The following is a 23601-nucleotide window of genomic DNA, read 5'->3' on the forward strand; positions in this document are numbered from 1 at the left end:
CCGCTACGAGTCGTTTTTTCAACCCTCTTCGCGGTGTTTGGAAATGTGGTCAAACACGGACTTTCGTGTTTGATATATTACATGTAAACGTTTTCCACAAATTCAAGTTCAAGTTCACTTTAACTTAATTAATTACACTTATTTCAGATACATAAGATTCGTTTTGGTTAACGAAGAAACAAAATCATGAAGAAAACAAATGTTAAGTTACATTTAATTAGAAAACAAGTCTGTAGTGGGTAATGGAGAAAACACTTTCGACTTGATGACTGCTAAGCAAGATAAAATTATGTTGAAGAAAATAGAATATGCAAGAAATGCAAATAAAGTATTTTGATTAAAAAAATTATATATTCCAATTAAAGTATTTTCTTTTCATCCAAAATTATCATCATTTTGTGTACCGGTGGCATTTATTTTTATTCTCTTGTTAAGACTTAGGTATTTAAAGTGATACTTTACGTAAGCTTTATTGGCTTCCCTGGGCTTCCTTGCCTAATATACATTGATGGGACAATAACTAATTAGTGAATCGATAAACTAAGAGTTGAGCCAAGGACATCCTCAAAGGGATACTGCATGGGAACATGTTTTCAGCATCCTGTGATCATAATGACTTTCGCTCAAAATGATTAATAGTAAAAGTGGAATCAAAGTCCTATATCCAAAGTTACACACGGATCCAAGGGTGTTTCTGTAGTTTCCAATAGACGAAAAACAAAGTAAAAGTTTTGTTACCTAAGTCCTCATATGTAAAAATATTCCACAAAGCAATAAGTTAGTACCAGGGGATAATCCTCCAAAGTATGAGGCATTGACAATAAGCCTGTCCCGATTGTGCTCTTTGCAACTTTTGAGCAACTTTTGGCGTTTGGCGCAACTTTTTTTTTGTTCTAGGAACCTCAAGTAGGTTTTGCCTCTCTGAGCAACTTTTGAGCAAAGTAAAGATTAAGAGCACGTATCAATCATGAAAAAGTCATCGATTTCATATAAAACTTCAACTTATACGAACTTCTTGAATGAATGTTTATCAACCAAGTTTGAACACATAACCAGTCAGTTGACAGCGTTCGGCAAGAGGTCAAATGAACCGTGCGTTTTGTTCCGTTAGACTTAACAGTGTCTTAAAATTTCGCCCATATTTGCGAGGAACTCTTTAAAGCTAAGTTTCAAGCTTTTTTTTTTTTTTGGACTGATGTTAGCAATTACTTTGAAGAACGAAAAATGAAGCTTTTAATTAACGGGTATATAAAAATATCAAGAAATTTAAGCGACATCTTTTGAAATTTAGGTAGGTACTTTTTGAATTTTTGGCAATTTTCTAGCAACGTTTTGGTTTTCCAGTGAGCAACTTTAATTTGCAGCATTTTACGAGCACAATCGCTGGGGACAGGCCTAATGTAATTTAGAACATGATTTCAGCATCGGTGATCACATTGAGGTTTGCTCGAAATGATTAATGATAAGACTGGAATCAAAGATTACTAAAATACTCACATCTCACTTGAATTGAAAATTTACATGTGTCTTCATTTCCCGCTCCATCCTTAGCAATGCATCTTACCACGTGTTCTCCGATGTAGTACTTGTCTCGTATTCCACTACAGCTAACAAGAGGGTGTTGACCTGAATTGTCTGTAGCATTGATAGTAGGCAGTTTTATTGTGGTGTAGTCCACTGCACTGTCAGCATATTCCTCAAAGTTTCCAGGACAAAGCGTAAACGCAGGTTTCTCAATATCTGTCACCAAAAAAAAAAAAATCAGCTCGGAAAAATGCTTCGCTACCCTCAGTTTTCTTTCTGGATTCCAATAGCCCTTGCTAAGATATACTTTTTCAGATTGTCTTAATCTGGGGAAAAGAGTAAAACCACCAATCAGTCGTCAAAACATTCAACTGTTGTAATTGTTTCGAGGGCAATTCTATCGTTTATTTAACTCTCTAACAAACAATCCGATTAACACCAACACGATTCAGAACATCTCTATTATAATTGCAGACAAAAACTCCTTAAAAGTGAAAGAAATGTTGTCCAGTACCTTTGCAAGCAACGAGCGCATTGGACGACCATTTGCCAGAAGAAGAGCAAACCCGTATTTGTGACCCGATGACTCGGTATCCTCTCTGACAAGTATATTGACAAAGAGTTCCAAATGGAGGGTTGTTGAGGCACTGACTTGGTGTGACACTGCCGTCTTCAGGTGGAGTTAGGGAGCTGCACTGGACAACTGACATTAAATAAACAAACAGAAAAACATTTTAAAAGCACGAAGGTGCATTACTATATTTGCTAAGTTAATATGAAACCCGACAAAAATGAAAGTGGTTCGTCGACATTAGAATGTAAATGCCAGCTTTAATCTGTTCAGGTTCTGGGTGTTAGTCCGTGTTCGGGTTTCGGGTCCGGGTTCCGGGTCCGGGTCGGGGTCCGGATCCAGGTCCGGGTCCGGGTCTATCATCTTAACATCGGTCCTTGAGAAACAGTGCCGCTTGACAACTTACCTGTGCATGTTAGAGGTGAACCTGACCAAGTCCCATTTTCCCGACAATGTCTCTCTTTTGTTCCACTTACAGCTTTGTATCCGTGTTCACAGTAAAACAGGCATTTATCACCATAGGAAATTGACGCCCTTCCACATCCTGACATGACCACATTGGCTGGCGTATTCAATTTATCACATTTCATAACTGAAAACGAACATTTAGCATGTCACTTTTTTGTCGTTGTTATAATATTTTGGTATGTTAAGTTTTTAAAGTAGTAAGGACTTCACGGTTTCAAACCTTTTTTTATTGTTTCTATGGGATATGATTTTTTTATAATAACAGAATTGTCAAATACTTGTGAAAAAAAAGGATCGTGGCAAGTCTAACGCGACGTTTCGTCTCGGCCAAGAGACTCTTCAGAGACCTTATTTATGAATTTACGAATTTATGAATTTTGCTTGAACTTTTTCGCTCAGACGATATGCGTGAGCAAATACCTGCTTGATCACTTGATTGATCGACCGACCTACCCACCAACCCCTCGACCGACCGGTCGACTGATCAACCGACCCACCGACTCACCAACTCATCGGCCAACTGACCGACCGACCAACTGGCTGGCTGCCTCACTGGCTGATTGGTTGGATGGTTGGTTGGTCGACTAATTATAACTGACTGACTGACTGACTGACTGACTGACTAGCTGATTAATTGATTGATTGTTTGATTGATTGATATCCACGTAGTAAATATATCACAGGCTTACTTTCACAGTGTGCCTCATTTCCAGTCCAATAAGCAGGTGGCTTTCCGTCTTCAGCTTCGCACTGGCGTTGAACAGAACCCCTGATACTGTAACCATTTCGGCATGTAAACGAACAATTTGATCCGAAACGATTTCCATAAGAACACGACACTATGCCACTCCATGGAGCTATCAGCTTTGGTACGCAGTACAACACTGAAAAATTGGGAACCTTTAGTAAGTTTTAACGAAATTAAGCGAATAACAGTTAAGAACAATTAAATAACAAGGTTGTAACGTGGAAAATAATTTTATGATGAAATTTGTTATCAATCGAAGGATTTCTTCCCTTTCAATGGCGGAGAGCCAACTACCTACAAATAATATTCTGCCATTGCGTTATACCGTCTTGACGTGTTTTGCTACAAATTATATTCTGCTCATGCGCAATTTAAACCACCTTCTTGTGTAAAACAACGATTGAACTCGGTTTTCGCAAAATGTAAGTGTCTCGCAGATCAATTATTTTCCGAATCGGAAGGCTGAGTTAAAAAATAGATCTGCTCGTCACTGACAAATCACGATATTTTGCTCAACCTCGCCCAGTAATTGCTTTTTGATTTTTTTCTTTTTTTCAACTGTTCCCTTCGTCTATTTACGACACCTTGCCTTATCTTACCACTATGCCGGTACTATCTTACTGTGCGACAGAACTTGTATTGGACCGTTTGACAAATACAGGTTCGGAAGTCTTAGATCGTTGCGAGTTGTAACAAAAGTAGAACTATCTTGAGCTTCGATGGTCAAAAGAAATTGGTCTAGATCGACTTGGCATTATCAACTAGAATTGAAATGACTTTACATAAATGAAAATCATTACGGCAACTTTATTATATGGCTGTCTCACAAGCACTGGGAACTACCACATTCACGAATTTGTTTGGCTGAAATCGATATTGAAAGTGGTCTAGACCCATCTATACCGGCATCTAGATCGGTAATGAAAAATGAAAAAGTTGAAAACTGAAATGCAAAAATATTGACTATTTTCTTCTAACAATATTTATTTATGGAAGTGCCAAAAGGCCTGATGAGAAAAAAAAATAACCTGATGAGAAAAAAAGTAAAGAGGACATCATCGTCGTTCGCAAGCAAAATGTCAGCTAGTACAAACCAGTTACATTAAATGAATTAAATTGTTCTCGTTTGCCATATAATAAACATCTTAGTTCGTATAGTGTGATCGTCCGGGTGAGGGTAGTTCTGAAAAGAACTGTCGTTGGTGACTGACGTTTCGACAACCTGAGCGGAGGTCATCGTCAGAGTCAAGTGAATAGGTTTTGTCAGTCGATAATGTTATAAGTCTGGTCCGTTGAACATGATTGGTCAGTTTAGCCATGATGGTATTGGCTGAAAGACTCGTGTAAAGTTTGTCGTCAGTCATTGGTGGGTTTCGATCCGTCTATTGTTAGTCAAATTAGTCGGTTTTTGGTCCGTCTATTGTTAGTCAAATTAAGTCGGTCTGTTGGAAGTCCGTTTGTCGGTTTCGTTTCCGTCATGGATAAGTCGTTTGTAAGGCGCCGGTGGTTGTTGACATCTGTTAAGAGGCGTTTGTTCTAGGTTAGTGTACCAGCTATCCAGAGTCAGTAGTTGAAAACACGGACCAGACTTATAACATCATCGACTGACAAACACTATTCACTTGACTCTGAAGATGACTTCCGCTCAGGTTGTCGAAACGTCAGTCACCAAAAACAGTTCTTTTCAAAACTACCCTCACCCGGACGATCACACTATACGAGCTACTGATACTCCTGGGTTCAAACCATTTACTAAATAAACATCTTATTAACCGAGCTTAGTCGGTCTGCATCGGAGAATCTTGACCCCGATCGTGTGTACAGACCTCACTACGTTCGGTCTGTACTCACGGCCTCTGTCAAGATTTTCCCATACAGACCTCCTGCTCGGAGGAGCGATGAGATAAGTGTAAGGATTTCTGGTGTCTGCTGTTTAGCAAGAGTGTCAGAATCCCCAGCCGCACGTCTACACAAAAAATCGACAATAGAAAGGCATGGGAAAACGAAGAAAGTGTCAACCTTTTAAATTGCAGTCGTAGAGGTGCTTATAGATGAACCCGTAAGCAATATTTGCAAAAGACAGAGAAGAATGGAAGTGAGCGTGGTAGAACGTGATTACAAACCAGAGGCCTTTGTCCATGTTCATATACGTATAGATTGTGGTATGTATAACATTTATAAATCAGAAACATATGTATGGCCGAATCATTGTTTGATAACTTCAAAACTGGGTCACATTCAGCATTCAAATTACACTACTTGCGTCCTCCTTCACACAACCGCACCCCTCGCGATCCCTTCACAGATGACCCGACTCAGGACACTTTGAGTTCTTAAAGTTACGTCAGTTACTTACCGGATACAGTGACTTGAAATGAACATTCCACTGTATTTCCACTGTCATCGGTAAAGATGTATTTGACAGAATGGATGCCTTCTGGAAATACGTCACCAGGTTTTTTGCCAACACGACGAACTTTTGGTTCGACTCCTGAATTGTCTGTAGCATGCGGTTCAGTCCAACTGATCATCTTAGTATTAGAATTCCTATCAGCATATTCCACAATTGTATCGGGGCAAGAATTACCAAAGTCAGGCGGGGAAACATCTGTTTAGAAAAGCATAGAAATGGAATAGAATAAATGTTGAAAGTGAAGTTGTCCTTAGCTTCAGAAATATGTCAGCTCGTGTTCAAGAGAACACTGTACCACAGTTCTATTTCACTTTCTTTTTATGGGAGTTCAGATCCAAGTCATCTTTTCTTTATTCATGAATACCAAATTTCTTTTTTAAAAGTGCTACTAAGATATACTTTGTTGTTCTCCTTTTATTCAGAAGTTCCAGCTACAATTACGGCAAATATCGAGACAAAATTGACACGAAAACTATGCTAGTAATTTAAAAGGTCCGAGTACTGCTTCGAGAATTGGACCGAAACGGCCTTGCCTGCGAAGCTGGTGGGATTTTACGCCCTGTTGCTTTGCTTCGGTAGCCGAGCCCAATTAAAGGTCATTAAAAAATAAGACTGATTATGGGGTCTGGGGCCCGTTTCTCGAAAGCCCCGGAAACTTTCCGGGCCCGTAAAGCCATTTTTAGTTCATCTGTATCTAAAAACAGAGAAGTGTATACGCCTGAAACTTCTTGTATGAAGGGAACCTCTGTTCATATTAAGAATATGTAAACAAAACAGCTCTGTAATAGTAAGGGTAGAGATTTTGCTGCGGCTTTCTGGGCCCGAAAAGTTTCCGGGACTTTCGAGAAACTGGCCCCTGGCGTAAAACTTAAGTATTTGCCGGCGAAACAACACTAGCTACACAGGTTGAGACGGCATAACGTACCTTTACAGTAGGTGTTTGCAGGGAAAGACCAGTCACCGCTCTGGGTACATGTTTTTATGGAAGGTCCTTCAAGCCTGTATCCAGATGCGCATTGGAACCGACACTCTGCTCCGTAGGAGGAATTGGTCACTTCGCAAGATGCAGGTTCCACGGAAAGTCCTTTTGAATCCACAGGAAGTGGGCGACATGTCACAGCTTCAGCATGATGAAGCAAAGACTATATTATTTTACAGAAAATATACTACCATGACAGCCTTTCAATATTCGATTATCTCATACTAAACATAATAAAAGTATCATTTTTAAAAATTGTGCACTATTTGATGGTGGTCTTGGACTATTGAGAGCAGGGGTTGGAGAGAGGAACCGAGGAAAGATCTAAACCAATTAAATTTTGCGTTAAGAGTCTACCTGACCATTTCATGACTTTCATTTTTTGGCTCTGCTCTCAATACGGTGAACTCTCAGTGGAATTCTAAAACAAAATACACAAATCTCTGTTCGAAAAACAATTTTCATCTAGAAGAGATACCTTTGCAATGGTCCTCTATATAATTAACATTTTGATTCGTCAAGCTGTAATCCCATTTAATCCCTATTTGCTCTACAGAGCATGCGCTGAAGGATGATACTTTTGAATCTTAAGAGGTGCCCTCTGTAATTTTCAACTATGGCCATTTGGACCAGAAAAAATCAAATTCCTCAAACTTTCTCAGATGAATGGTCTAGATAAGTGATTCACAAAAATATAACTTTTAGTTCAATTCGACTCGTATTTTAGCGCTGGGGCCACCATCTTGGTTTTGCCCCTCTGAGAGGGCTTTTAGCGGCCATTTTAGGGCACATTTTTAATAATTTGCCATACAAAGAAAACGATCTAACTCCGGGTAAAAACCCTTTATTCGAGACAAGCAAATGTTTCTTGTTACATTGAGAGGCTGTTTTGGCAATTTGATCATCACCTGATTTTTCTACAGAATTTTAAATTTCTTCCCTTTCGGACTACTCATGAAGCGCCATAAAAAAGGCGAAGTTTAAAGGAAAATATCGCCAAAAGTACATCACTTGAGATGCCAAACCTACCCTCCACTTAAAGAGCAATGTCTCACCTGTAAAAACATGCAATAAAATTTTGGGGCAGTTAAAACTGTAAAATGTTAGAAGAAGAAGTTTAAGCTGTGTTTTTGTCAACAAAGACCGCCGTCCTAATTAGCATAATAACGTGAAAATAACGATGCACAGAGAAAATAATGATATATTCCACTTATCTCGCGACATGTCGACAACTGGATGTTCCACGATGCCTCATGTTATATTTCCAGTGTATTTCAGCCACATTTTCGGTGATTAGTGTACGAAATCACTCTCAGACATCGCCACGGTTAAGCAGATTTCAACTCTCCGAAGCCCGCTTCATAACATCTATCAATATTATTTGCCTTTCGCCCCATAAGCCGCCGTTTACAAGAAGTTTAACAATTTGCTGAGATCCTAACTGACCCAGAAGTCTGTTAGCAGCCTTTAAAATCTTCCTTTTAATCGAGGATTCTCATCAAGAACTCGTTTAAGCTCAGTTCTGTTTTGATCTGTTATGCACCCGCCATTATTCCACAGATTGCGTTACATTTGACAAATGCGCATTCCAACGGGTAGGGGTAGGGTGGGGAGGAAGTGAAAATGTAACCGACATTAAAGCCATTTTACGCATTTCTGTGGCTAAAATAGTAACTGGCTTTCCCAGAATGATTTGAACATGAGCTTCTGCTTGCAGGTATTTTCTAGGTTACTTTTGCAGGGTAGGTGGGGCGGGGGGAGGGGGGGGGGGTCGTGTATTAAAAAAAAAAAAAGAAAAGAAAAAAGAAACGATTGACAGTATCATAAAAGTCGAAGCAATTACTGTAGCACAAAAGATGAGGCACTCAAAAGATGAGGCCAGAATTAGGCGGTTCACCTGTGATGAGTTCCTGACTCCTTGCCACGTTTAATCCTTCCTCTCGAGAATGGCTTCAAAGCTTAGAAACAGACAGGAGAAGGTCCTCCAAGAAGACACAACAACTGCTGAGAATCAAGCTGCAGATATTTTTGACAAGTGTCAGTTAACTCATCCAATTGCTTATGACTCATTCAACTTGTGTGCCTTAAACGCATCTATAATGTCTTTAAAAAGCTAAGCGTCAACATTAGTGCTTCGCTTGATAGATGCGGGTATTTTGAAGCGCCCTGCATAGGGTTGAAAACTAGTCTTGTGCAGACATGCAGCTGTACTCCATCACAGAACTGAACGACATTAGCGGCTGTGGGGTGCCTCAGGCTCATAACCAATGGTGCCTACAAAATACAAACGTCTTTCCGCCAGATTAAGACAACGTGAAAAAGTAGATCTTAGCCAGGGTTATTAGAATCCACAAAGAAACCTGGGGGTAGTCATTAATTTTTCCGAGATAATTAGCTACTGCTGACGGTAGCATTTTTCTGAAAAAAAGGGTAAAGATATTTCTTCACAGATTCTCCTAAGGTTCGCCTTTACATGCAGAAAACTAAACATATTAAAAAACATCTTTAAACTACGTGGTAAGTGGTAACATTAAACCACTTTTGATATGTATTTAATAACAGAATGGTCGCAACAGCACTCCTCTGGCTTAGCCAAAATACAGTCTACATAACTTTTCCTCACAGCCAAAAACTAATGCATTGTCGAATAAGCTCGCCACTTCCAATTCACACCATAAAATGTAGCTGTAATCACCCCTTTGTTAAAAGTTAAATGAGTTGTTTCATCCTTTCGAAAACTTTGTCGGTGTCCGTTACTTTTTTTCCTGTTACTTTCCAAGTAAGTTAAACATTGACGTCTCTCGCAGTTGTTTTGCGCGCGCATTATGCCATCTACAGTTGAATTTCAGTATGATTTTTTCTACGGATACGATAAAAGGTAGTTTTTCAGCTGGAAGCCGCTCACAGTTAGTGCTTAGCGATATGCCGCTTTTCTGGTAATCCCGGTTTTAGTACAGGCTCGTAATTTTAGTGCGAAATTTGTTTCGGCCACAATCGAATTTTTTTTTAAGTCGCACGCTTGGTAGGGTAGTTAATTACGTCACTAGTTCCAACCCAAGCGCGCGCGTGGCGTTTAAACCATGCCTAAAAAAGAAGGTACCGTCCTTAACTGCCCTTCAGTAATTTTCTGAGCATTTTCTTTTCTGATGGAAAAGTGACATGGCTAAGAAAATGTAAGAAGTTTCAATAAAATGTCGCTTATCATTACTTCCTACGCACTATTCGCCAGTCTGTCGTCTTTTGCAAACTTTGATGGCACTTCCGGCAGCGAAAGACACAACTGTTCCGCTTTATCTGATCTAAACATGCTCTACCGCATTAATTTTTCCCATAAATTTCTTGCATCCTGTTAATTTTTTACCCAAATATCCAGTATCCTGAAAACCCCTAATAGGGCCTCACTGATGAATTGATAAAGCTGATCAAGATACACAGATCATAATCTTTTGACTTGATACTGTCCATCGTTTTCTTTTTTCTTTTCTTTTTACACGAACCCCCCCCCCCCCCCACCCCCAACCCACCCTACCCTGCAAAAATTACCTAGAAAATACCTGCAAGCAGAAGCTCATGTTCAAATCATTCTGGGAAAGCCAGTAACTAGTTTAGCCACAGAAATGCGTAAAATGGCTTTAATGTCGGTTACATTTTCACTTCCTCCCCACCCTACCCCTACCCGTTGGAATGCGCATTTGTCAAATGTAACGCAATCTGTGGAATAATGGCGGGTGCATAACAGATCAAAACAGAACTGAGCTTAAACGAGTTCTTGATGAGAATCCTCGATTAAAAGGAAGATTTTAAAGGCTGCTAACAGACTTCTGGGTCAGTTAGGATCTCAGCAAATTGTTAAACTTCTTGTAAACGGCGGCTTATGGGGCGAAAGGCAAATAATATTGATAGATGTTATGAAGCGGGCTTCGGAGAGTTGAAATCTGCTTAACCGTGGCGATGTCTGAGAGTGATTTCGTACACTAATCACCGAAAATGTGGCTGAAATACACTGGAAATATAACATGAGGCATCGTGGAACATCCAGTTGTCGACATGTCGCGAGATAAGTGGAATATATCATTATTTTCTCTGTGCATCGTTATTTTCACGTTATTATGCTAATTAGGACGGCGGTCTTTGTTGACAAAAACACAGCTTAAACTTCTTCTTCTAACATTTTACAGTTTTAACTGCCCCAAAATTTTATTGCATGTTTTTACAGGTGAGACATTGCTCTTTAAGTGGAGGGTAGGTTTGGCATCTCAAGTGATGTACTTTTGGCGATATTTTCCTTTAAACTTCGCCTTTTTTATGGCGCTTCATGAGTAGTCCGAAAGGGAAGAAATTTAAAATTCTGTAGAAAAATCAGGTGATGATCAAATTGCCAAAACAGCCTCTCAATGTAACAAGAAACATTTGCTTGTCTCGAATAAAGGGTTTTTACCCGGAGTTAGATCGTTTTCTTTGTATGGCAAATTATTAAAAATGTGCCCTAAAATGGCCGCTGAAAGCCCTCTCAGAGGGGCAAAACCAAGATGGTGGCCCCAGCGCTAAAATACGAATCGAATTGAACTAAAAGTAATATTTTTGTGAATCACTTATCTAGACCATTCATCTGAGAAAGTTTGAGGAATTTGATTTTTTCTGGTCCAAATGGCCATAGTTGAAAATTACAGAGGGCACCTCTTAATTACCGATTGTGAGGTCCACGATCATGCATTGCGTAAATTCTAACCACAATTGCTCCTTGATATAAACGTTTTTCTGACCTTCACATTGGAGGGGTGAGCCACTCCATGCTTGGTCAGCTTTACACAGTATAGAGCGAGAGCCCTCAGTGCGTTTATATCCCGGTTGGTAGTCGAAAAAGCAGGTTGTCCCAAACTCGGGAGAGCTATCTTGACATCCAGCTCCTGTCATTTGAATGTTGGGAGGTACTGAAATGGCTGGGCACTTCAACGCTGCAAAAACAGTAATTTCGTGCTAATAGTAATATGTTTAATCAAACCTCTTGCAGTCAGGTACTTGATTACACGTTTGGTCAGCAATAAATAATACTAATAAATATGAAACTGGAAAAGTCACAGATGTCAAGCTATAGTGTCACAACCGTGGCATACTTGTTTGTGACGAATTGAAGTCACCAAACTTATTGGTTGCTGTGGCACGAACAGTCGAATTTCTAGGTTTGGTACACGTTTACCGGCACTTTACAAGTGCACACAGATGGCTGTCTGGAAAACCTGAATAGCAAATAGAGCACAGCGCCCGAATAGTGGCGAATAGTCACTTATAGTGACGAGTAAGTACATAAATGCTTCAGCCTGAATAGCACCAAGGTCATGCTAAATAGCAATGCAGTTAGCTCAAGGTGTACTGAAATGGCAATGATTTACTCTCAATAGCTGTAAGGGTACATCTTGTATTATTAAGAGCTATATGAAACTGACGTCGAGTCAGAACTATTTGTGGGAAAAGCAAAGCGCTATTAAGACTAAAATGATCGCTATCTGGGTTAACCCTAACGCTACCAAGGTTAAATGTGACTGTTCTCCACCATACGTTGTTGGCTATTTACTATTTGGGTTTTCCAAAACACCCCACGGAAATTCTTTGGTTTGCAATTCATTCACAGGTCGAAAGGAAAGATCGCGGAATGCAGTGTCACAATCTAAATAGGAAAACGAAAGGTTGCAGGTTGAGTGTTTCCTTCTCGATCTTTCTCAAATACAAACGAGATTCAGTGCATAACCTTAACTATAGGTAACAGACAGATTTTTGTGCCTGAGAGTTGGCGTAACAGGCTTAGTTTTTGGATAGCTTATTTCGGAGGGTATTTAAGGTAATTTTTCCAATTGCAAGTAGCTATAGTGGATGTAAACAAGATGATGAACTCAACCATATCTACTGCAGGTGTTTACCTGTGCAATTTGTCTCTTCCCCTGTCCAATAAGTAACGTCGTCTTCACTCTTCTCGCATTCCCTCGGAGGGCTTGGTGGTTCTTTTTGATACCCTTTAAGGCATTCAACCCCGCACTTGGTACCAAGCAAATAATCGGAATTTGCCGGGTCCAGCACGCCATTTTGAGGCGGGACCAAAGGATTACATCGAAGAACTACATAAACAAAAGAAAAGATCTATAGTTCAGATCATCTTCTGTATTCGGAGTTGTTGAAACTAGCAAATGTGGTGTACGTGTTCTAAATTTCAATCTAAATTACTGTGCAGATACTACCGAACGGGGTACATGTGTATATGCACACAGGGACACGGTAAGTAGTTTCTTAACCGCAATTGTAGAAATGACTTTTAGATATTAGGTCATTAATGTCTAGGTCCTGCATAAGAGAGGCTTTAATGCATTCAGTAGAATATACTGCTGGGATGGACAGTTCCACTGGCACGTGGGAAGAAAGGTGATCTATGACAGTTCCTGTGTGTCTGGACCTTTCTCTATTGGTATTGTTCTGTGTTGTCTGGTTGCCCGGCAACGTTCGTTAATGATCTTTTTGTCAGTATGCACAAGACCAATTGACAGTAGCTCCCCGCGCTTGAAGGCTTTTCCATGTAAGCACCCCCCCCCCCCCCCACTCCTTATTTTGGGCAAAAAAAGAAGAAATCACAGAAAGAAGAAAGGCCGGCAGGGCAAGCAAAACAAAACCGTGCCTCCGCCCCCTTAGCTCAAGGTCTGGATCTGCCACTGGTTCATATAAGGATGTTCACCATTACAGTTTATATGAAGGGGTTCCCGCCTTCCCTGAGTGTTTTAGTAAGACCGAGAATTGAAGGGAAAGTAGCTGTTACCAATGTAAATAACCACCGTAAACAACCGACATCTACTACCTTTCACTTCTACTCTGAAAGAGCAAGATCGTGAATTTCCTCTTTGATCCCTTGCCGTAAAAGTTACAACGTGGGTTCCTTTTGAAAATTTATACGATGTATCTGTCGGAAAAATCTCTACTGGAGTAACTTCCATGTCGGGAACTTCACCATCATTATCCTCAGCCGTAATTGCCGACCAGTAGACAATTTTGTCCGTCTTTCCTTTATCGGCAATGACAGATTGGTCTGACGGACATCCACTCGTAAACACCGGTTTTTTTTTATCTATAAATGAGACGAGAAATAAAACACAACAGTATTAAGTTGGGTTTATGTGGAGAATACCTCTCACTAGTTTCGCCAAGTCCCTACCAAATTTAGCATTTTGATTTATTCAAAACGGAATATAACCTCTTCGTTATCACATTTTACATTTCCATATTCTTCGTCATTTTCATGGTTATAGGTATCTGGCATGGCGAGGTGCGACGTGGCATGACGTGCCGTGACGCGGCGAGGCGTGGCGTGACGCAGGGTGGTGTGACGCGGCGAAAAGTGACGTGGAGTGGTGTGACGGGGCGTGGCGTGGCGTGGCGTAGAGGGACGTGACGTGACGGGACGTGGCGTGGCGTGGCGTGGTGGGATGGTGTGGCGTGAGGAGGCGTGTCGTGTCGTGACGTAGCATGACGAAGAGTGGAGTGGCGCGATAACATTCATTCATCACGAATGGACCGGTGACAATGTAAAACAAAGTCATACCGATAGTGACACAGCTCGGTTTCTACATTGAACTGTTTCACTCCTTTTCTCCCTTTCTTCAATTTGATATCATTACATCTAGAGTGCAAGACTGTCCACAGCCTGGTATCACTCAAAATAACTAAAGAGAAACCGCATGTTGCAGTCTCATAAGTCTCTTTTTGAGTCGCCTTCGCATTTTATGTTGGGGCCTAAAGAATTTGCGCAAAATAACGGGTTACTTTGGTATCTTACCGACGCAACTGAAAAACGGACTAGTACTCCAGTCTCCATTGTAACAAGAAGCTTTAGTGTTATCGACTTCGAAGTTATCCAGGCATTTAAAGTAGCATGTTTCACCATGAGACGCCCCAGTCTTACACGAAGAGGGAGTTACGCGTCCACGATTAGGAAGAACCACGGGACTACATTTTTTCGCTAATAGAGAAAAAAAAATCATTTGAGTAAATAAATAGGTAAATAAATAATTAAAAACGAATTGTTTACAAAGATAAACAAGTGGAAAAGATTAAAGAAAAATCCTAGTAAAGAAGATACATATTAAATAGGGTTTAGATCAAATCAACTTGTTAACTCATTAAAATTTGTCAACTAAGGTTGGTGGGCTTATTTATTTATTTATTTATTTATTTAGTTAGTTAGTTAGTTATTTGTTTATTTCTTTGTTTATTTGTTTGTTTGTTAGTTTATTTATTTATTCAACCCGGGCAACCGCACAGACACGATACGTTCAGTGATTTCTTTGTGTGTGTGTGTGTGTGTGTGTGTGTGTGTGTGTGTGTGTGTTTCCTGTTTTTTGTTTGTTTGTTTGTTTGTTTGTTTGTTTGATTGATTGTGTTTTTCGATTTCTTATTTCAGTCTAGGACAGGAGGAAACGGAATAAATAAAACAAATAAAATAGATAAATTTAAAAAACTTCGTTGTAGAGTGGTTTTCATTTGAGTGTCGAAAAGTAATTGGTTTTGCGCTTACTACGCTACACGATTGGCTTAAAAAACTCCCGCCAATTTTTCATCCAATCAGAAGTAAAACCAAAAGCAATCATAACTCTTTCCACGCGTTTTCCCGCGCTTCGCGTCAGCTACTTGTAATTACTTCGAGTTTTTATTGGTTCACTGGATTATCTGCGTCCTTGTGATTGGCTGGAGTGATTACTTTGGTTTTTGGTTTGACGACACTCTGTTGAAAATCCCTCTGTGTTTCTTCATCCTTACTTTAGTAGATTTTATTCGACTAACTGGTCATCAAGGTAGTCCATAATGTAAGAAAATGTCATGAAAGTCAGTTTTAAAGTATTCTACTATTTAAAAACTGGAGCAACAGCTTTAGAAAGCTGTTGACCCTGACACTGAACTGCGCTACATTGCTTCTTTCGCTTATTTATTTGTAACTTCTCAATTTTCTTAGTTCATAATGTATTCGTTCAGCAAACCCAACTTGCGCCGAGATTCAAATTAGACAGCTGTGTAGGCGTCATCAGTCATCTTAAATGTGATCACAAACTTGACCGAGAGAGCGTAATATTTAATCTTGGCAAACTTTATGCATATCACAGATGTCCTTCTTTAGCTAGCAAAAGTAATATATTCAGAAATCGCTTTAGTTACAAACTTTTATGAAAGACCGATCACGTATGAGACGATCATCACTCCGTGCGTAGGGTGGTCGGTAGGTTTAAAATTTCATTCAACTGGGCGGTTGGAGCGACTCCGCTTCTAACTGGTTGTATAGAAGAAGTTTCTTGTCAATACCTTATATTTTCGTTAAAACACAGATTTCTTGTTTGGAGAAGTAACGTTAATTGCGAATTACTCAGCTATTAAACAAATCAATCCAAAAACAAAATGAACAGTGTTCTGGGTCAATGATACATAGACGAGGTCTGCATAGTTTCAGAACTATAGCTTAAATGCTAAAGCTAGAAAAAATTATTTGTTAAATTACAGAGAATGTATGGACACGGTCACATAGTTGCGAATTTCTCGGCTATAAAAAATTAAATCCTAAAACAAATTAAAATGAGCTGATTTAAAGTCAATAATGCAGAGATGATGTAGATTATATATCAGATCTATAGCTCAAATACTCAAGCTAGAAAAAATATTTGTTAAATTACTGAGAATGTATGGGCACGTTCACATAATTGCGAGTTTCTCTGTTATAAATGATTTAATTCAAGAACAAAATGATAGCTTTAATACCAGTCATATGGTAATACTTCATCAAATATCAGAAGAAAAGGTCTACTATTGGAGCTATACGAATTATTTAATCATCTGTTATTTAATTTTATATATAATCAAATCAATGCGCGCGCTCTGATTGGTCAATCAGCTAGGTTTATTGTGCCAGTAAACTCATGGAAATTTCGAGTGTCTTCTAAATTTTTATATAAAAGCAATATACCACAAGTTTCTATGGTTTAAAGGCATGATAAACCACTTGGGACGTTGGAAGAACACTCGAAGAATTCGTTAATCACTCGCCTGCGGCTCGTGATTTACGAATTCTTCTCGCGTTCTTCCAACATCCCGCGTGGTTTATCAGCCTATAAACCATAAAAACTTGTGGTCTATTGCTTAATTATTTATTTTATATCTTGTTTGTGTAATTATTTATTTATTTCCTTTTTTTTACTTTTGAGATAGCAAACGCCATCTCGGAATGGTTAAAAGGACGAAAACCAACCTGAGACGACCCAGAGCTAAAATCCATGTAATTTCAACAACCACCATGAAGTTTGCCTCACCATGATAACACAGAAATACTTACCGATACATTTAGGAGAGTTCCTTGGGTTCCAGTTGCCTTGTGTAGTGCACACAGCTGTTACAATTGAGGTGTCTTTAAGCTGGTAACCAAATTTACACTCAACCCTGCATAATGTATTCACTTTTACTTTCCGTCCATCACTACAGACGTGTTGAGGCTTTTTGACGCCATTATCCGGAGTCCTCCAATCACTTGTAGCGCAACGTATTTCTACGGAAATAATTTTGTACTGAACTTAGTTCTTTTTTTTTTTTTCTTTTCATTATTGTCTCGAAAATTTTAAAGCATGCTTTCTTTGGTTTCTTTCAGTTGTTGATGGAACGTCAATTTTTTAGCCAGCCTCGGTTAAGCATTTAAGCGAAAGGTGATTTTATTATAAGAAATTAGCTTTAAGCAAGTCGTTTTACATTTTTAAGGCTTCTTAGCATTTTTTTGCACTTGAGTTTGAATATATTAAAGTTATTTCAGTGGTCGTCTGACGTTTTGAAAAAATCGAGGAATCTAAAATGGCGGATCCAATTAGATGGCGGCTGTTTGGAACACACGGCGTAATTACCAAATGATATGGCAACATCATGCCATGTTGCCTACGTCAAAGGAAATACAGCTAGCTCGTTGTTTCTCTCGGAGGAAAATCTACATCATGTATTTATAAAGTCGGCGATGTAATTCTTAGCATGTATGGGTAAAGTGACCAATCAAAAAACTGGCTGCCAAAATTGTGATGGTATGCTGTTTAGATAACCTGATGATAGAATCGAATATGATCCAAAACTACAATTCTCTATTGTTGCTATATTAATGGTAGCCCTCTGTGCTTTAAACACCAGTGCAGAGTAAACCTATGGTCATATGTTATTGTTATGGCGTAGTATGGCAAAAATAGACAGTGATCGAAATTTCATTTCATCTTTGAAACCCGCTGCCCAAGGGTACGACCACCCATTTCTGCCTTCGGCCGGTTGTTTGCTCTCACCGTCATTCTTGCGCGAGTCAGAACCCAAAAATCGAACAAAACCTTTTCGCTCCACGGAAGGGCTAACGAAACTTGACTACATTCGTCAAGTTCTTAGTATTCACATACCAGTACATGAAGTTCCACTGCGTTTATATCCTGGAAGGCATGAGCAGGTACGTCCCGCGTCGGTTTCCTTACAGATGTGCTGACAGCCCCCATTGTTGCAACTGCATTCGTTACAATTAACATATCGTGTAGAGCCACCTGAACAAGAACTTCCTCCACAGCGGGGACTAGGATTAATACAGCGTCGAACCTGACGAGCTTTGCCACTGCAACTGCAATGGTTTACTGAAACTGGAGACCATCTACTCCATCCGCCATGTACTGCTACAGGTAGGAAAACAGAACACGTGGTTTTTTGAAGACGAATTTGAGATTAGCTACAATAAAAGCCTACATATAACCTGGAGGAAACTGCTGAATAACCCCATTTGCAATCGTGGACAGAAGTCCTTGGGACACTTGTGTAATTTAACGAACTATACTGACGTTTGAAAAAAGCGCTGCTTTCCTTTTAAAAACGCGTTGCTCTTCCCCCTCCCCACCCAATATAATGTTGAAACTTGCAGGTACTAGTTTTCAACATTGTGTGTGGGGTAGGGGGACGAGGCCAGGCAGGTGAAGTTGTATTCGCGTCTAGCGTGTGGGCAAAAGCGCCAAAAGTGCAAATTTGTCCCAAGATTTTGTCCATGATTGTATATGCAGGCCTGAGGAAGGGGGGCTTAGATTTCCCACGCTGATTTCAAACTTTCCTCCCTATGGACAGCATCCAAACTTTAGTATTCAAATTCGTGACTTTTTCTGAAAAAAACGTATCATTGAATTACTGTGATATTGGATAAAGATCATTTTCCTAAATCTTTACAGTCAACTTTGGAACTGTTCTGACATTTCTGTCAAATTTGGTCACGCAACTAAACTGTTCATGCAACTGGTCACACATTACTGCCGAAGTAAATGAAGAAATAATATATAGGATGAATGCAAGAATAATAACTGACAACTTACCATGACAACTGCGCCTTCTTCTGCTGCAGCTATGTGCGATCTCCAACAATGAATTCGAGATGATAAAGATTAAAATGCCAACGTTAAAATGTAATAGCATTTTGTGCAGATATTTCCTGAGGTCTAAAATGACACTTTGTTCGTGTTTGAATACCAGTTGGCCTTGTGTTCTTTCTTCGCTGTGTTTAAACCTTAAGAAAAAGGCATTTCCCTAAAAGAAAATAAAAATAAATATTTTGCCTTCACTACACAACCGAACACACTCAAAGGTTGAGGCATGGGCGCGTTGTTCAGCCAGGCCCAAGATATGTTTTAATTTGTGACAATAAACTTACAACAAATTGGAAAAGAGATACATCAAATAACATCCTACATGCGCCAAAGCCGGACATGTAAACCCAATAACCTCTTATTAGGAAAAACAGGGACCGTGTGCCCCCGACCAAATGCAGTGGCATCACCTTTGAGGTTTTAAGGTTGATATATAAACAACAGAATGAAAGATAAATCAAATAACGTTATTTATACAATAAAAATAAACCTTATGTTAAAGTGCTAGTGGCAAGGCTGACCGTAGAATGTCACAAGTTTCTCAACCGTCTCTTTTTACAAACGTACTAACCATGAGCCTTTGCGTACTACGTTAGCACCCAGTTCTCTGTTCCGCGTGGGCAAAATGTTAATTTATGTCAACACCGATTATCACACAAAACATCAAAAATTACCTTTAGCTACAGTTGCGATACTCGCTATGACCTATCTTACGAAAAAATAAGTCCACAGTCTTTTTTAAGGAATGTTCGAAAAAATTTGCAAACACACGAAAGTGTCGTCATAAATCTTCGATGAACAGTCATCACGGAATACTTTAAGCAGTCTTATGCGTTCCTCAGCGTATTAGTTTCACATTACTTATTATACTCTATTCATGCCAACATTTGTCATCTGTATAAAAATAAATCCTCATTGCATTCGTGGCAACATTTACTCTCATATCATTTAAAGATTTCAAAAAAATGCTGTAATTATGAAAACCCAAAGTCATTTAATTTCGTCGGCATTTCACAGTTATCAATAAAACAAACAATTCCTGCCGATGTCATCCTTAACACACGGACGAAAGGATTAGAAACAAATCTTTAGACTGATTAGAAAGAAATCTTTCGGAAATCATATTCGGCGAAATTGTTAACTTCTTACAAGTCTTACAAGGGTCTTATAACACAAGACAAGTCCTTGAAGAATTTTCCTAATAGGATTACAATAGACAGAACTAGATTCCTGGGTCAATTAGACGTGGGTCAGATTCCTAGAAAACAAATCTGCCAATCTCTTTAACCTTTGTCTTCTGAGAAAATTCCTATCCTTGCTGTCTTTATTCCCTTGCTTGTTCCCGTTGTTTTGAAAGGCATTCAAAACAGTCCTTAGTAGTCCTTGAAATGACTATATTCATTGCGCGCTATTAAATTTGAGTAACGGAAGGTTAATTCAAAATTCTCTCTGTTCTTTCTGGAACGTTTTGCAATGCAATTCCAAATCTTTTGTGTATGCTTCTAAGAAAATAGTTCGTTAAGCAAGCGGCAGCATCCGCCATGAACACAAGCTCAAAGCAACTCGTTTATGGCGACTACATGCACTGCTGACAACATTCGTTTCTTTCCCTGCTTCAGTTCCGGGATATCCCGTAACTGAAATGTAACCGAGAATCAGAACATGATAACATCTCAGTGTAATTATTTCAATGCGTCATTGTAACCAGAATTAAAGCGCTGTTTCCATAACGATAAGTGCCTAGGTTGCCTTCGACAATCTTGCATTCCCTTGCGTTTAGACAGCGGTTCAAGGAGAAAGATTTAAATGTACTCACTTCAACTGGTGCCAATCGATCATTATCTGATCAACGAACATATACTGTTGCTTAAGCCGTAGTCTGGAGCGAAATTCCGTTCAAATTCGCACCACCTGAACAAGAAGTGCGACAGATGGTTTAAGAGATTGTGTGTTAGGGGTATTTGATCACGAGAACTGGTATGGGTAGTGCTAAGACGAAACTGAGCGATGTGTTTCTGACTGAAGGCGAAGCGTGCTGTGCGTATCGCCACCCAGTCTCTTTATATGTTGTCTTTATAAACGGAAATGGAACTGAAACGTTTTTGAATTTTCCTCGATGCCAAGACAAAAGATAATGACTGAAAGAAAAGCCTTTAATTTATGCTGCAGCGAAATATATGTTTAGAGCTTTTCCATGCAATGTCCTTCGCGAAGACAATACTCTCAGTTCTATCTCTCTCTTCATTAAAAACAAGGCCCTTATCTTAACTCAACGTTTAAGTTTTTGAACGTCAAAACTCACTTTTATTGTCGTAGACAACATTAAAACGTTTGTTCAATTAAGGCCAGGATCGGCGCGCACACCACCATATCAGTGGACAAAGTACAGTGAGTGAAATATTGAATTGATCCCTTGACAAGTCTAACGCATTCTAGATATAGGTATCAATCAATTAAATTGCTTACCTAAATCAGCGAGATACCAGACCGGACGGCAGAATTTGCTTACGCGCAGCGACAGATTCAAGGCCCTTTAGCGCAATGAAAGCCTTTTACTTCGTTGAAACAGCAATTGATGAACGTGACGAAACATGAACTATCAGAAATGCCTTTGAAATATTAGCTTACACGCGCTCCGCTTCTATAAAAGAATATTTATTCATTATCCATGAAAATCGACCGTCACATCTTCACCCTGTAAAGTATGATACTGTCAGCGTTCACATGGACAACTGCCAGGTCACGTTCTGTTCACTCATCGATCCAGCAAACGCCCTCACACATGCAGGACTGATGAACTGGCGAAGGGAAAACTACCAAGCTAAGTTAATCTAAATCAACAGATCAAAAAGAGTTTCAATTTTAACTTTCTGTATTTCCGAGAATGTACTCTTTTCGGAACTTAGACTTGATGGGATTAACTGACAACTGAGAAAAGGCCAAAATTTGACCTGAAGACAGAAAGGGCTGAACATTGAACACAAAATGCTTACTGATAACCGGAAAGACAAACAGCGGGGCACGTAAACCCTCTTCTTTAGGTGGGCTTTCTTCTAGGTCCTCTGCGACCCGGGAGGGGGTTTCTTTAACTCCTAGGGTAAAAAAGCAATGACAATGAAATGTGGATGAATTTTGGCAGTCCAAAACTATTTCCTAGTGGCCTACAACATGGAATGATGATGTCATTTGACGCAAAAATGATTTCATTGGTGTCACCCACCATCTCAGATCCACCTTTTTGGATTTCATGATTTTTAATTCAGATGATGGTGTAATATGTCTGCAACCGCACAGAATGTCCTGGAATATGTTCAATGCACTTCATAATAATGAACTTGTAGGTAAATGCAACTGGCACATAACAAGCACGAACAGGAATGCCTCGAGGCATAACAAATCACTTGATATGACCTCCCCGTCTCTAGCACTGTTTTCAACAGTATGTTCACATGCTAGGTTTAAATCGAAGGAAACTATGAAGAGGTCATGGATACATTGGCTGCATACATTTACTTGATCTATAATTAATTTGTAGTTGATAATTTTTGAATGGACTTTTGAAACCCATTTTGAAAGCTCAAGTAGTACATTTGCAGTGTGACTTAAAGCAAGTAAACAAAAATCAAATTACAGGCTGTTTATACAGACTGCTTATAAATTTTACAATGGAATATATTAATTAACTTTGATTGGCTTTAGAAAATAATTATTATTATATTAACTTGTTCATGTAGTATCAATTGATTTCTACAGTCTGCTGCACAAGGGAGCCATTAAATGGGAGTTCACCAGTCTCAAATTGACACCCAGTCAGAGTTGTGGGTTATAATGTGTATAATATTAGTGAGTCAGCAGTGCATTTTAAGTCAAGGTAATTTGGTTGTAGTGCTTCTTCAGTTAACATTCGAGTGTTGCATTACGAAAAGGCTGCATTGTAATTATGCAGAAAGTATGTCACATGGTTTTGACATTCTTAATTTTAAGACAATCAGGTTGAGAATGCCAAGAATATTTTGCACAATTTTACCTTGGTAGGACACTGATATTACGAGGGATCCACTGTATAATTGCCTAATAATAAAAAATTTATGTATATAAGTATTTTAATTAGTTAGGCAAAGTTGAATAAATAATTAAAAGATATTGCAAATATTTTAAGGAAAACGACCAATTTTTTAAGTTTACAAGACATGTTTCGACAGAACTTCTGTCATCTTCAGTTGAATGATTACAAAGCAAGTTGAATAATAAGTAGACAAAAATGCTAATTAAGACAAATAGTAACAAAAGAACATGAAAAGGTGTAAATTAAAAGGATAATTTTAGATTTACATGGTGTAATTGCTGATTGAGGCAAGGTAGTTCTTTTTGAATATGGATAGCCTCCTTTATCTTGAGTTGAAAGCTGGTAGTGGCGTGATCTAAAATATGAAAGCAGTCTGTTGAACACAATGAGCGACAACGTTC

At 39.1% G+C, this 23601-nt stretch overlaps 1 protein-coding gene across 3 annotated transcripts in view; it reads right to left on the bottom strand.

Annotated features, from left to right (window-relative positions):
- LOC145468435 (uncharacterized) overlaps positions 1–22118 on the bottom strand; it is a 46132-nt gene extending 24014 nt beyond the window's left edge. Inside the window, exons 1-15 of one of the 3 annotated variants that reach the window (XM_081452147.1) lie at positions 21601–22118; positions 19235–19294; positions 19084–19185; positions 18139–18402; positions 17055–17264; positions 14517–14699; positions 13542–13808; positions 12619–12813; positions 11467–11658; positions 6650–6844; positions 5668–5919; positions 3253–3447; positions 2502–2687; positions 2039–2227; positions 1498–1740 (exon numbers count right to left, since the gene is read on the bottom strand). In XM_081452147.1, the coding sequence (XP_081308273.1) occupies positions 1498–1740; positions 2039–2227; positions 2502–2687; positions 3253–3447; positions 5668–5919; positions 6650–6844; positions 11467–11658; positions 12619–12813; positions 13542–13808; positions 14517–14699; positions 17055–17264; positions 18139–18402; positions 19084–19183 (2671 nt within the window). In that variant the 5' untranslated portion in view covers positions 19184–19185; positions 19235–19294; positions 21601–22118. Of the gene's footprint in view, positions 1–1497; positions 1741–2038; positions 2228–2501; positions 2688–3252; positions 3448–5667; positions 5920–6649; positions 6845–11466; positions 11659–12618; positions 12814–13541; positions 13809–14516; positions 14700–17054; positions 17265–18138; positions 18403–19083 lie in introns of all 3 variants that reach the window. The other 2 variants (XM_081452145.1, XM_081452146.1) reach the window with 2 other exon arrangements.
- Between the last annotated feature and the right edge of the window lie 1483 nt (positions 22119–23601).

The sequence above is a fragment of the Orbicella franksi genome, chromosome 14, assembly GCF_964199315.1.
Source record: "Orbicella franksi chromosome 14, jaOrbFran1.1, whole genome shotgun sequence".
NCBI classification, from domain to species: Eukaryota; Metazoa; Cnidaria; class Anthozoa; order Scleractinia; family Merulinidae; genus Orbicella; species Orbicella franksi.